Raw genomic sequence first — 14,587 nt, 5'->3', positions numbered from 1 at the left:
TTTAAAAAATCGAAACACCGATAAGCCAGAAAAATCTTTACTAAATACCCAAGTAAGCAAAAAAAGTCCCGGCGGCATTCCTTCTCTCATGTTACGCGCAATTAATAAAAGTTATTTATTAAAATAGGCTTAGTAAGATTAAAAAAAAAACAGAGAGAGAGAGACAGGAGGAGGAGGACACAAGACGATCGTAAGGTTTATTACAGCGGATGACGTGGGAGGTACCGGAGTGACCAACTTCAATCATCCTCGCACCCCGACAACGCGACACGAGAACCCGCTCCTCTCTCTCTCTCTCTCTCCTGCTCAAAAACGCCATTATCGCCTCTGCTTAGGGCTTCCACAATCGCGCCTTTTCCCAGTTCCACAACCCCCACCACCACCACCGAAAACCCTCCCCCGCTCGGTCCCCGAGGAACGCCTCGCGCGCCGATTCAACTCGCTCCCCCCCCCCATTCTCTCTCCCTCCCTCCCTCTCTCCATTGATCGACAGCTCTCCGCTCCGCTCCGGCCCGGCGATACGAAGTCCCGCAGCTTCCGTCGTAGCGCGGCCACACCCAGCCGAAGCTCCCACACACTCTCCCTCCCCCCCGCACTCTGATGGCGAAGACCAAGCCGGGAAGGAAGGACCTCGACTCCTACACCATCAAAGGCACCAACAAAGTCGTCCGGCGTAACCTCCGATCCTCTCTCTCTCTCTCTCTCTTCGTGACCCCCGCGCGTTTCTCCTTTTCTCTCTCTCGGCATTGCTCGCCTCGCCTGTTGCTCCGTCGTTATAGATTCTCGCACTCGAGCGCGCGGTGCTTTTGGAGTGTTCTCGTTCTGAAATTGCGCGCGCGCGTTGAAGTAGCTGGTGGTGGGTCTCTCGTGTGGTGTGTTTGTGTTGAAGGGGGGGGGGGGGGGGTGGTGGGGGTGAACCTGCATTTCTCTTGGCATTTCGCTTGCGCGAGAGGCTTCGTCTCGAACTTTCGAGGGTTTGAGTTGGTTTTTGCTCCGGTGCTCGGACTATGATAAATTTCCTCGGGGGAAGTTGAGGCGAGAGTTTTCTTTTTCGGTTTTTGTGTTGCAGCTGGAGACTGCGTGCTCATGCGCTCTCCGGAGTCCGGCAAGCCGCCTTACGTGGCGCGCGTGGAGAAGATAGAGGCCGACCACCGCAACAACGTCAAAGTCCATGTCCGGTGGTATTACCGGCCGGAGGAGTCGATCGGAGGGCGCAGGCAGTTCCACGGGGTGAAGGAGCTGTTCCTGTCGGATCACTTTGATGTGCAGAGTGCCCACACTATCGAAGGGAAGTGCACGGTGCACACTTTCAAGAACTACACCAAGCTTGAGAATGTCGGGGCAGAGGACTATTTCTGCCGGTTTGAATATAAGGCCGCCACTGGAGCATTCACTCCAGACCGAGTAGCTGTGTGAGCTTCACATTTTTGTCACTTTCATTCATTTGAGTAATCTTATTTGGCTTAGCCATGGGAAATAGTATCAATCAGAGAGGGTTGGCATCATTAAGAAGGGCTTTCTAGTTTTATTGCAGTCTACGTATTTGCCTGAATATACTTTAGTTCCTGTTTGTTATTGTATGCCTTTCGGCATGTATGGTGAATTCTTTAGGGGTAAGCGGCAACTTGCATATGTGTTTTTCTTACCGATTTCGCTGTATTCATTCTGGCAATTGGTTCTAAATAATTTTCTAGTACGGGCCACTGAGTGTTTCTAGAGCTCTCTCATTTTGAGTCTCTTGGTACTGGTAGAAAGAGAAAGGTCTTTTTTGGTTAAGTTTCTGTTGCATGTTTTCCTTTTCACCTATTTTAGGTTTGTATTTTGAAGGTATTGCAAGTGCGAGATGCCATATAACCCAGATGATCTCATGGTGCAATGCGAAGGGTGCAAGGACTGGTAATAGATATAAGGCTATTAGTTCAGTTTCTCTTAATGTGACTTCATACATTTGGTAGCACATGCTTGTTTAATGTCTGGAATGCACTGTCAAGCTCATGTTTATGTTGTAAATAGAATTTTTGAGTGATTCAAGCTGGCAGCCCATTTGAGTGGCCTATGCTGAATCCATGCACATAAGTTCTCTTTTAAGTTATGTTTACTCATTTGTTATACATTTGATTTCCTTTTGATCTGTTTCTGTTTTATTTGTTGTGATACATCAATTTGGAGTATCACCTCTTCATAGGCTTTGATTGTCACTTTTGGATACGCAATAGCTGTCGAGTGCCAGGCCTTTAACATTGTAGCAGATGATGCCTATGCCTGAGCTAACTTTCAATATTCTGCACTTGTTGGAATTTAAATGAACCTAGTTTTCTCTGTTGCTGAAAGCAAGGATGAGCTGTTCTGATCTCTCTATTTGCTCTTATCTTGCATTGGGTGCACTTTTATGAAGCTTGATTCCTGCTATAGATGGTTGTTTCTGCTTCAATGATTAGTCAACTCTTGAGAAGGTTTGACATCCTTTGACAAACTTTCAGCTAGTATGATTTTTTAGAAAATAAGTGGTAAATAATTCAGGCACATTATATCCTCCTAAAGGTGCATATGCATAAATTGTAAATGTCCAAGTGGCTACTTATTCTCTTTTGAATTGAACGGGCCTAGATAATCCTCTTTGTTAAGTTCACCTGCCTCTCTCTGGTCACTTGGTCATTGCATTCTTTGATTGAAGGTTATACTTTGGAGCTTTAACACAGATTGATTCCTTTCAGGATGCCCCTTCCCCTTCAACTAACAAATATGTCAAAATATCTAAAATACAAGGATGTGGTTATGATTTGTTTTCTCCGTTCGTCCAAAAGGATGTTTGTCATGGTGAAGTTACTTGTCCGTGTCTTCGTTGTGACTTGAACAATGTGGTATGCGAATCTTTTAATCTCTCTACCAAGCACGTGCTCATCATATGAAGACCATCATAAATTACAGAGAGGGAATTTGTAATTGTTGTCACCTCATTTTGCTTTGTTAAATGGTAGCATAGAGGCAAACCTTTATTGCTACAGAGCATTTCTTTGTTGCATGAGGGACATGTTGGCCAATGGTTCCATTTTAATGGTCCTTTCACAACGGTTGGTTCTGCATGCATCTCTGTTATTTAGCGAAGTTTGCCAAGCTGAATTTCCTGTACTGTGATGTGGTCATATCTTCAGTTTATATCTGTATTGAGCTTTTTAATTGTCATTCATGAAAAAAATCAGTCATTGAATGTCGTAGGTTCCATCCTTCTTGCATGGGTATGACGATTGAAGAAGCAAAGAAGTTAGAGTACTTCTTATGTACTGACTGTTCTGCTGAAGATGATGCCAAAAGATCCATAAATCAGTTTCCTGTATCACCTACAACCGAGACGAAGGTGAAGATGTGCCTGCCTTTCTCTCTGGCCTTAGTTTCAATGTGCGCTTGCGTGGTACATGCTGCCATGCATCATAATAAACGTAAATCATGTGGAAACTTGCATCTTCTGTGATTCCACTGCTGGTTGGATGATCAGTGTTTGATTCTGAATTCAAAGAGGAATAAAGTGTGTGTTAAGGGATAGAAGTGGACAATGAAATTTATCTTCCATTTCTTGCTCTGAAGACAAAGAATAAATTCAATTTCACAGGTGACCATCCACATCAATAAGCTGCCTGAGAATATTAGTTATCAAGGATGCGTGAAGTTCATGTTGAGGGTTTGCCCTTCTATGATCCCCCAGGGAACCATTCCACAGGGCGTAATGCTCACTTTCTGTAAATGGGCCTGGGTTTTCGCAACTATTCAGTGCTTCCCTCCCCAATGAACCCACCTCACCACCACACGCATTTTATCCTGATTCAATGTGTGGCAAATGATTGCATCTGGCTTAGGTTCATTTTGTCGTAACTGAACTGAAAGTGTCGTAAGTCACTGATACTTTGTCACCGGAAAACAAGCTAACAACATTTTGTATTGGGTTACGACTATACGTGTGTGGTTACGAGTGTTACACTGGGGCACCACAGACCCATCCTGTTGTCAAATAGTAGTGACACTTTCATTCATCATGAGGTTCAGCGAATCCTTGTAAATTAATGGAGATTTACGCTGTAATTGTGTTTGCTCTTCAAGAAAATCTCTTGGTTTTAGTAGTCGAGGACTGACTCTGATGTGCTTAGATTGAATTCTAGTGTTTGTAATATGGCTTTATCACATTTTCTAAAGCATTCCCTCTTAATGTCCTTGGGCATTGTCTTTTAGGTGGAGGCGAAGCGTCGGAAGAGGTGACTTGTAGACTATATGCGGAGAGGGCTGGTACTTATTTTCCTGGTATCAGCTTCAGTGTTGTTATCCTGGTCTTGAACTGTACAGCAAAGAACACTGTGAGCATCAATTAGGGATATTTAATTTTTTGTTTTCTTGCCATGGTAGATTAGAGTGCGCTGTCTTTTACATTGCCACGTGCATTGAATCTGCTTGAAAAAAGTGCGTTGACTGCCCTTCAGCACAAGGAGCGAGGGAACTCAGACTAAACTCATGCCATACCTCGCTTTATTGGGATGGATGCAGTGAAATTGTTCAGTCTTTTTTCCGTAGTTTCTGCATGTGGTTAAATTGAGTGACTGCAAGCGGATTTTTCGTTTCTTTTCCTCAATTGTTGGTTTCACTTGTGTTTTTGTTCATCCTCTTTGTGTCATGTGCAAATGTGTTGAATTGTTGGTGAATACCAAGTTGCAGTCTCGTTCTTGTTGCCTTTCGCTATGCCTGTAAATTATGAGCTCAAATTAGCAGTAACCGGGTAGAGCTATAATAGGTATATAGAGAGAGAGAGAGAGAGAGCTAGTATAAGGAGTGGAAAGGAGTTTGCGAAGACATATATACAGAAGCAACAAGAGAGAGGAGGAATTTAAGGGAAGGAATGTTGTATTGATTCTTCATAATGTGAGTGCATTCCTTGATATGTTGGCATGTAAAGGTTCTTACATAATGATTAGTTAAAAACAGAAAAATGCTTGAAAATTCCTTGATATGTTGGCATGCAACTGGCATGTGCTCTTTTAGCTCTGAATGTACCTAGGTAAGGTGTCTTGCTACCTTAACCAGCATATAATTCAGCTTCTCCTACCGAGGAGGAGCGAATTCAAAGAAATGAACCCAAAGTGCTCGGCAGCCTGCGACTCATTTCCTTGTTTCTGTTTCATTTGGTCCTTTCAATTCAGTTGATCGAAATTAATCATTCATGGAATGCTCTCTTTGACCCATTTTTAGGGCAAAGTCCGATGCGACTGTGGAACCAAAGACTCGCAATGATATTTCTACTCCGAAATGCCGAAATTAGGCACCGGGAGCAGTGGTCTTGCTTCTGCCTTGCTCTGTCTTTCCGCCAATTGTAACAATTATGGAGGGCTGTGATTTGGATGTTCATGTAGGGTGTATGTTGTGCGGATGTCCCGTTGGCGCGGGAAGTTTGTTTGCGGTTCTTCTATCTTTTCATGTCCTTCTGGGAAAGGCGACTTAAAAACTTCTAAGGAGAAAGAACAAGTAATACTTTGGACCTCCATCGAGTGCTTCAACAAAATATGTCAAATCAAACAGATCCAACTGACTTCTTGCAGTCCATGCGATGCCATCACGCAAACATTCGGACCCTCGACCTTTTTACCACTGGATCGAGGCGTCAGGCAATGCGATTTTTGACCTTTCTACCTAACGCGATAGACCTTAATTTGCTGGCTAAGGAAAACATCAACCTAGATTTGTGACTTCGGTTGGCCCGTCTCTTTTCTCGTCCGGTTATTCCGGTTCGGTCTTATTCGCGCCCCAAAAGTCCAAAACAAAACCCAGTAGACCGGATCGATTCCGGCCCTCCAACAGGACCGAACCGGCCCGACCCGGCCCGGCCCGGAGATACACCCCCCATCCTACGGCGGGAAATGAACGAGTGGAAGGTGGAGGAAGGGCCGTTTTGGCCGTTAACGTGTCCAGACGTAGGACGCATGTGACCATCGACCTCTCGTCGTGATCTCCTTAAGCTTCGAAGAAGATGACGACGACGACGGCCTGAGAGACGAAACGAGCGTAGCGAGCTCAGCAGAGAAACCAGCAATGGCGGCGGTGTCCGGGTTCGGACTCCTGAGCGGGTGTGCTCGTCGTCTCAAGGTGAGCCCGTCGTTCGGGAACGAGACGAAGAGGGCGCGAAGTGTCCAGTGCCTGCAGGCTCAGACGGTCCGCTCCAGAACTCAGGTTCGCGCGGTTGTTTATAGGAATTCCCCCCCTTCGCCGTCTCTTTCGCAATCGCTCTGCCCTAGGAAGCGGTTTGTCGTCTGGTCTGTGTGGAGCAGCAATGCCATTAGCTGACTTGATTCGGTGTTTGGTTGATGAGGTTCCGGTCGCCTGTATTCCTGGAACGCAGAGTTTCGGAATCGGGGTCGGAATTTTGCTTTCTCTTAAGCAGCGAAAATCGCTCTTCATTGGAAAAGGTTGTGAGCAAGCGAGCAAAACTGTCACCGTGCAAGTGTCCTCAAAAGACCTCCTCTAGTCAGCCGTGTTCTTTAGGATGAGTCGCGTGGGCGTTGTGGTGCCGGAATGAGATGAGAGTTCTCAGTTCAACTGCCGGTATTGAGTCCTAAGGGAAATGTTGACTAATCTGATTAGGAAATACGGTAAATTTGATAGTTTGAATTCTATCCCGTGCTAACTAAATTTGGTTGCTACTATTTCAACCGCGCAGAGGATAATGGAGGGCATCACAGTGAGCGGAGAGGTTGGCGGTGCGGGTGGAGCGTACTCTTATAATGCTTTGAAGAGATTGGACAAGCTATGGTCCAGTATCTGTTCTGTCGAGACAGGTAGATTTTGCGCTGCTGCTGCTTTTGACAAAGATAGAGTATTTGCAATACTTTGAGCACTTAGCGACTCTGCATCTATTGTGCGTTTATTGCAGACAAGCAAGAGCCACAACAGGTGGTTTCAACAGTACCTGGTCTCTTCAGCAAGTCTAATCTGGCTGGGATAGCAGTAGACACATTTGATGTGATAGTTTGTGGAGGCACTTTGGGTATTTTCTTAGCCACGGCCTTGAGTTGCAAAGGCCTTAAAGTTGGAGTTGTGGAAAGGAATATTCTGAAAGGGGTATGCTTTTACTATAGATTAATTATGGTTCAAACGACATGAGAAACTCCCGCTTAGTTTTGTAAGGAATGAAATTAATGCGGTTTCTTTTACTTTCACTCTTTTTCTTTTTTTTTATCAGAGAGAACAAGAATGGAATATCTCGAAGAAGGAGCTCCTGGAACTGGTTGAAGTTGGTGTTCTTGAAGAAGAAGACATAGACCAAGCTGTAGCTGCAAAGTTTAATCCTGTGAGTTTCAGACCTACTTGATGAGTACTATATCTACTCCCTCTCACTAATAAGGAAGTATGGCATGCACAAAGGACCAAGTTTGTCTAAAATCTGTTCAGGGATAAACAATGGCAGTGGACAATTTGCAGTCCCTTAGTGGTTTGAGTTATGTTCATAGATGGACATCATAGTTGGAGCCAAACAGAACACTCTATGTTTATGTCCAAATAGATTAATAGAGAAGATATTTACCTAGTACCATAGGTTTCAAGCATAATTGTGCATCCATGGAGTTAATGGCTGCTTCCAACTAAAGTGGGATAGTATGGCTGAAGGGCACGCTGACATGTGATATCTCAAAAATGTTGTCCAGATCATGTTTTAGCAGTGCATCACTTCCTGCCATGGTTGTAAATTAATGCATTCCCTATCTTTGTTGTTCCTTGGTCTGATAAACCAACTAATTATAATTTTCTTTGCATGTCCTGAGCTTGTCAGAATAGATGTGGATTCGAGGGAAAGGATGATATCTGGGTTGAAGATATTCTAAATCTTGGTATTTCGTGAGTTATCATTTGCTTTTCTTTATTGAGTTTGTTTGAAATTTTTTTTGAATTTATCGATAATGTTGCATGTTGTTCGATGTATATAGTTTTATATGGGAGTACAATTGTCCATGCCACAATATTTCTTTACTATGTCATGGAAATTTTAAATTATCATCATGGACTGGGGAGAGAGAGAGAGAGAGAGATCCCACTATGTGCATGTCTCAACAGCCCCTGCGTAGAAGATGTCTGCTTGGTTCTTGAAAATTATGTTAAGGTTCTCATATTCCCATATCATGATAAAACAGTTTTTGCAGGGATGAAAGCTCATGGGTGGGCCATCTCAGTAATTTACACAACTTAATAGATACTTCAGTCGTGATTTATAGAAAGTGCACATATGATATGCCAATACAGCCTTTCAGAATAGTATTGTATTTTAGCAGTAGAGACTAGGATATATTTGCACATAACTTTATGGACGACATTGATCATGTCTTAGTTATTACACTCTCATTTATTATGTGCTCATGCTGTCCATTATATTTTTAAATCTCTCACTTCAACAAACTTTACTCTTGTAATTTATGATACTTCTGCCTGCTATTCTTTACTTCATGTTTTGCCACTTCATTGTCTCCGCAGGCCTGTAAAGCTAATTGAAACCGTGAAGAAACGTTTTGAAGCACTTGGTGGAGTTATCTTCGAGGGTTGCAGTGTGTCCAAGTTCTCTGTATACGATGATGCAGTGGTGAGTATTTGTTTATTTAACCCGGGATTTAATTAAGGCTTACTTTCTCTGCAGTAATTCTCAAATTCAAGCTTCAGCATATCCCCACCAGATACAGTATCATTATCATCATTTGCTTTGCTTGGCAATGTCTGATTCTTATCGTCTTTCATGGAACTTCTTACTTTTTAGTGCTCTTACTGCAGGTTCTGCAAACAACTGATGAAATCATTTTGCCATCACGTCTGATTATTGATGCGATGGGTAATTTCTCTCCCATACTGAAACAGGTACAGTTTCCCATACACACATTTGGATTTTACATCAATGATAAGCGAAATGCTCTTCCAATTCAGTATAGCAAAGGCATGGGGCTAGTCATGGCCACGGTTCGGAACCTGCCGGTTCCGGTTCGTGCCATGTGTGAACCGGAACCGGCCGGTTCCGGTTCCGGTTCCAGTTCCGGTCCGGCCGATTCCGGTTCATAATTTAAAAATTAAAAAAATAAATTATGAAATAAAAAAAATAAATAATTATAAAAATATGAAATAATGAATTATTCAATATAAATTATAATAAAAATGAAAATTGTAGGGGTGATCGGTTCCCGGTCGGAACCGGGAACCGAACCGGTAAGATCAGTCTTTTAATTTTAGAACTAGGAACCGGATCGGCAAACCATAGAACCGGGAACCGGACCATTGGTCCGGTTCTAGGCGGTCCAATGGAACCCTTTGCTCTTAACTAGCAAAGGATCGTAGCCACAAAAGGCATACAACTTCACATGCTCATGGCTTGGCTTGGATTTTATAAACAACCCCTTTGATGGTTTCTTCATTCCCATTTGATGTGGGACTCTTGGCATTTGCATGAAGACAAGCCAAGAGTCTCATATTGAAGGAGTTCAAGGCAAATCGAGAGTTCCACATCGAATGGGAATGAAGAGACCATCAAAGGGGTTGTTTATAAAACCCAAGCCAACCCTTGTAATTAGAGATCAATACACCCAAGCCAAGCATTGCAATTGGAGATCAATGCACTTACAATGCATGGCAATTAGAGTTCAATTTGTTTTATAAAAAAAAATTAAATAATAAAAAAAATTTAAAAAAAATTTCATCATTATTTTTTCTTTTTAAAAAATATTTGGAACCGGAACTAGGCCACGGGCTGGTTCCGGTTCCGAACCGCGGGCCCGGTCAACGGGCGGGGCCCGGGTTTGACCGGGCCGGTTCCAGGCCAAAACCGGCCCGTGGCCATGACTACATTTTTTTTTTTTGGTAAAAAAAAAATTCATTTATTTACAGAGGCGCTAATAGGGTTTAACTTCATCTTGGTTGACTCCTGTATGACGGTACGAGTGAACTGACAAATTAACCCAAGAAAGAAATTTCAGAACGAAGTAATCTTCTTCTTCTTCTTTTCAAATTCTAACAATTAAAAATTGATCTTCACAACTAAACATCTCATGTGATGTAGTTTCCTTTCGTGCACACATTACGTGGTCTTCAAACTTCCTTATTTACAGATAAGACGGGGATTAAAGCCAGATGGTGTTTGCCTTGTTGTTGGATCTTGTGCTCGTGGTTTTAGGAGCAACTCCACTAGTGATGTCATATACACTAGCTCATCAGTGAAGCAGATTGGAGACTCAAAAGTACATCTATTCTGGGAGGTGGGTCGAGCATATTACTGATAGAACTTATCTGAAGATACTTCCAATTGTGTATTCAGCTTTCTCTAACCATCAAACAGGCATTTCCCTCTGGCTCAGGTCCCGAGGATCGTACCACTTATATGTTCACTTATGTCAATCCTCAGCCGGGTTGCCCAGCACTGGAAGAATTACTAGAAGAGTACTGGGATTTAATGCCCAAATATCAGGTTGATATTTGTCTTCCTACAAAGGAGTAGCCTCCGTTGCTTTGTTCAATGTCCTTGCGCTAATTCTGTGTTCAATAACTTTGTGCTTATTCTATGATCACTATCTTATGTCGAATTATTTTTACACGGCGATTTGTGCAAATTTAACAGACTGAACTTTTCTCTGGCTCGTTCTTTAATTGCTATTATATACTATTTATTTATTATGTTTGAATTTCTTGCAGACCTTGATTTCTCCTAATCAATCTGTCCTTGCGAGTGGTTGGGTGGAGAGAGAGAGAGAGTGCAATTTGTACCTCCAGTTTTCACTATCCAGTTATCAACAGTTTTTTTTTTCTATCTTGGTATTGGTGCAAGTAATTATTCTTGTCAACTCATTAGATTGTTTCTAATGAAAGTTAAAGAAAACTTTGTCAATTATCGATGATACTGTAGGAAACCCACAGATAGATTGCTTGTGCAGAATGCTCTTTTAATTGCATCCCGTCGATTGGTCTAATTCTTGTACCAGTTTATCATCCTTCCAATGACATGAGTTTGTTTTTCCATAACACAGTGCATTGCGTTGAGTTATTACAGATTTATTATTTCATTTATGTGCTACTTGAGCTTGACATGCATCCTGCTTGATAATTCATTCACGATATAATCAATGTTGTCAGCATCCTAATTAGAGAGACAAATGATTCCTCTCTGCCACTGTTTGCAGGAAGTCTCTTTGGATGACCTAGAAATATTGAGAGTTGTTTATGGCATTTTCCCTACTTATCGTGGAAGGTAATGGTGGCACTTTTTAAGTAGTGCTTTCTTATAAATCAGGATTAATGAGTTTGTAAAGTAGTATCGACGATGGCAAAATTGTGACTAGTGCTTTGCCATGAAGTCTCCAAAGCTTGAGAAGTTAGGTTGTCTGCTTTTTGGTCATGGAGGACGTGCCTAATAAAATCAAATGAATTTTCTTGTCGTGTTATTGGTGTTTAAATGGGTTGAAGTGCATTTTCTAGCATCATGAATTAAAACTAAGGTTGTTAGAGTTTCTGATTGTCTCTACGCAGAGAGGTCTTGTGTAATTTTGATTGAAGTCTATTGAGTAAAGATGTAGTCAGTTAGGTATTTCTCTCTTCCTCTCTCTTTTGATCCTACAATGTTCACAAAATGAAAGATCGATTTCTCCTAGATTTTCACAGGCACGATTAATTGTGGGTTGCATGTATATAAGCAGGCTCTTTGGGAGCTTCATATTTTTTTATGCAGGAGTCAATCACTCATTACACCTAAACCCTTTTGCTAGAGTAACAAGAGAACTTGAGATTTGACATTAACTCCAATTTCAGATTTATTTTCTTACTTTTTTGGTTGAAAAAGCTGCTTGCATTAAGTTTAAAGTGTTCTCTGTGTTGGTTCTCACTCCTTTTTGTTCTCCTGAAATGGGATGATTAACCTGACAGTCCATTGCCAGCTGCTTTCAATCGCATTTTACAGGTCATTTGAATTTTCAGATTTAAAACCTTCTCTTCTTTTGTTTACATGGAAAGCAAGTATCATGACACTATCAGCTTGTCTGCAGTTTGGTGATGCTAGCGGCATACAATCACCTGTTTCATTTGGAGGCTTTGGAAGCTTGACTAGGCACCTTGGCAGATTGTCAGATGGTAGAGTTACAGTAACATATTTTTCTCCTCCTTACTTCCAGTTCATAATGTTAATAGCACTGGGGGCTTTTTGCTGGAAAATTTTTATGATATAACTCGCGTCTTAGTAGCAGAAGACTCTTCCTTGATTACTGATGGTGGGTGGCATAAGTTGATTACTTGATAGCATCATATTCTCTTTCCTCTGCAGCCTAAATGACAGATGAAAACAAAATTAATTGCACAAATACTATTATGGAAAGAACATGATACAGATGATCTGACAATAACATGTTAAATATTGTGTTTTTTCTTTTGGCCTGTTTAAGGAATATACGAAGCAATCAGTGGCAATTTTCTCAGCTCAAATGAGTTGTCCTTGTTGAACCCATACATGGTGAGTGACTTGCTGTTCTTTTCAGCTGCATGATTATTACATCCACTTGGAGATTATCTAAGAAAAAGATTTTTGTAGCACAGCCCAACCTCAGTACTTCATGGTTGTTTCAAAGAGCTATGTCAGCTAAGCAACAGGCAAATGTTTCACCGGAATTTATTAATGAGCTTCTTTACGTCAATTTCCAGAGTATGCAGGTATGCTTTAATTACTGTGGAACAAATTGCAAGAGTATTCCTTCTGGCTGGACCTGTTATCATGTTATGTACTCCTGCTGTTTTGTTGTGTATGAATAATCTTTCTTTCTTTTACAGAGATTGGGGGATCCAGTGCTGAGACCATTCCTTCAGGTTTTTGCTTATCTCCTAGCTTATTTCTTTTGCCCATATTGCATCAGCAGACTGGATTATTTGGCTGATATTTATGTTTGTAAGCTACAGCTTACTAAAATATTGATATGCTCTAAATGACAGGACGTTGTACAATTTTGGCCTCTCGCCAAGACTTTAGGTCTTGTCATGGTAACTAAGCCACTTATAATTCCATCTATATTTCGTCAGGTAATTAGTTCCAAGTTTCTTTAATCTTACCCTCTCTTATGGAGAAGTTCTTTAAGTCAGTTAACTATTGTTCGACCTTCATACAAGCAGCAACAGGCAATTCAGCCTCTCAAATGCATAATTATGATTGGCTATCTTGTGTAATGTATTGAGCTTATACAATTTATCTAATCGTGAACGAAAGGTTAGGCTGATAATGCATTTCCTTTCATAATGGTTTCCCATCAGAAGCACCAGGTATTGCAAGTCTCGTATAAAAAAAAACTCATTGGAAGTGGGAATAATAGTGCATTTTCATGAGATCGTCTACACGGGAGACATTTGACATCTTATTGTTGCAATACCCGCAACTTGGTTCTGCTACTCCATTTATGGACATGTCGTATGCACAGCAGGCATATACAAATGACAAGTGGCTTAGAGATGATTTTAGGGGAAACCAAATATTTTATGCCTCCCCATTTTGTCTGTTTTCATGGTTTGATCTTATTAAAATGCAGTCTTTCGGTAGAGAATGAGTTTCAATTATCAAGTAGCTCAGCTGATATTGGTATAATTGCTTTGACTCGATGTCAGGTTGGAGTTCCCGTGCTTCTTGACTGGTTTGGACACTTCTTCATGTTGGGCTATTACACGTTCCTTTCTACATTTGTTGACCCTGCAATTAGGTAGGTCGCTTCTATCTAGACCATGGTTGAGTTCCATCTTCAGATTGAACCCAAAGCTAGAATTTATTACCTGGCAGAAAAAATCTCTTGCCGTGTACGTCTATTAGCTAGAAGCCTAGAAATAGCTGAAGTTGCATTTGGTTTCATATTTTACACTTTGAATTAGCTGGTTGTGCGATTGTGAAGGCCCTTGATCAATACTTTCCCTGCTAAGATGAAGTACGAGTGGAAGCGGCATTTAGAAGCTTGGAGATATGGATCTGGTTTAGACTATGAGCTATGAGGACGGATAGCTGCAGGACGAGATCTTCGTCAAATGGGTTGCTGAACATACTGGGGTTAAGTGCTGCAGAGAACTTGGTGGCACTTCAATAAATGTATCTTATTCTTTGTAATTGCCCATTTTAGTGGAGGAATTGTTGGAAATGCTAGCAGGAGGATTTCCCTGCTAACACTCAACTCCAATCTTTTCCACCATTCGCACATAGGTCAAGTGCACATCCACCTATCCAAGTTAGTGGCCGTGGAAGGTAGTCACTAGCTAAAAGTTTGCGATTGCTCAGCACTCGTGGATAGTTGTTAAACATCATAGAAACTGTTGATTACCACATATATCTAAATAGCCATGTATGTCGATATAACATCTGCTTCTTTTTGAATTGGAGGCAAGGCAAGTTACACGAGAAAGCTAACACAGCTAACAAAATCCTAGCAGGATATTTAGAAACAGAAACCTAACCATAGCAAATCTCCTTGAATTTCTTCAAAATAAAACTAGGAGTAAGCTTCGGCTGATTATGGATCAGTCGTCTGTCTAAATTTTCAAAGTAGTTAATACAGGTAGAAATTCACTGGAATTAACAAAT

The 14,587-nt window shown here is 41.5% G+C and overlaps 2 protein-coding genes across 6 annotated transcripts; both read left to right on the top strand.

The window, feature by feature from the left end:
- Positions 1-272: 272 nt before the first annotated feature.
- Positions 273-5,495, top strand: LOC115680715 (chromatin remodeling protein EBS-like). Of its 2 annotated transcripts, XR_004005673.2 has the most exons (6): positions 273-673; positions 1,070-1,412; positions 1,828-1,896; positions 3,217-3,355; positions 4,222-4,343; positions 5,230-5,495. XR_004005673.2 is itself a non-coding variant. In XM_030604544.2 (5 exons), exons 1-5 carry the CDS (start codon positions 601-603, stop codon positions 4,246-4,248), a joined length of 651 nt encoding a protein of 216 aa, XP_030460404.1. In that variant the 5' UTR covers positions 274-600; the 3' UTR covers positions 4,249-4,713. The 2 variants fall into 2 exon arrangements, 1 of the variants encoding a protein (XP_030460404.1); XM_030604544.2 differs by lacking the exon at positions 5,230-5,495 and having other exon boundaries at positions 274-673; positions 4,222-4,713.
- A 432-nt stretch (positions 5,496-5,927) lies between these two features.
- LOC115680710 (uncharacterized) lies at positions 5,928-14,385 on the top strand. 4 transcript variants are annotated; one of them, XM_056321533.1, is made up of 18 exons: positions 5,928-6,204; positions 6,692-6,809; positions 6,905-7,092; positions 7,214-7,321; positions 7,802-7,866; positions 8,497-8,602; positions 8,788-8,871; positions 10,110-10,256; positions 10,337-10,465; positions 11,175-11,242; positions 11,914-11,947; positions 12,033-12,117; positions 12,426-12,493; positions 12,577-12,690; positions 12,808-12,843; positions 12,967-13,014; positions 13,630-13,721; positions 13,888-14,385. In XM_056321533.1, the coding sequence occupies exons 1-18, from the start codon at positions 6,067-6,069 to the stop codon at positions 13,913-13,915; spliced, it is 1,656 nt and encodes a 551-aa protein (XP_056177508.1). In that variant the 5' UTR covers positions 5,928-6,066; the 3' UTR covers positions 13,916-14,385. The 4 variants fall into 4 exon arrangements, with proteins under 4 accessions (XP_056177508.1, XP_056177505.1, XP_056177507.1 ...); XM_056321530.1 differs by having other exon boundaries at positions 5,929-6,204; positions 13,908-14,385; XM_056321532.1 differs by having other exon boundaries at positions 5,929-6,204; positions 12,967-13,053.
- Positions 14,386-14,587: the final 202 nt, after the last annotated feature.

The sequence above is a fragment of the Syzygium oleosum genome, unplaced genomic scaffold, assembly GCF_021117445.2.
Source record: "Syzygium oleosum isolate NSW1041296 unplaced genomic scaffold, Sole_v2.1 Sole_v2.23, whole genome shotgun sequence".
Taxonomy (NCBI): domain Eukaryota; kingdom Viridiplantae; phylum Streptophyta; class Magnoliopsida; order Myrtales; family Myrtaceae; genus Syzygium; species Syzygium oleosum.
This window is presented reverse-complemented; position numbering and strand designations above follow the sequence as displayed.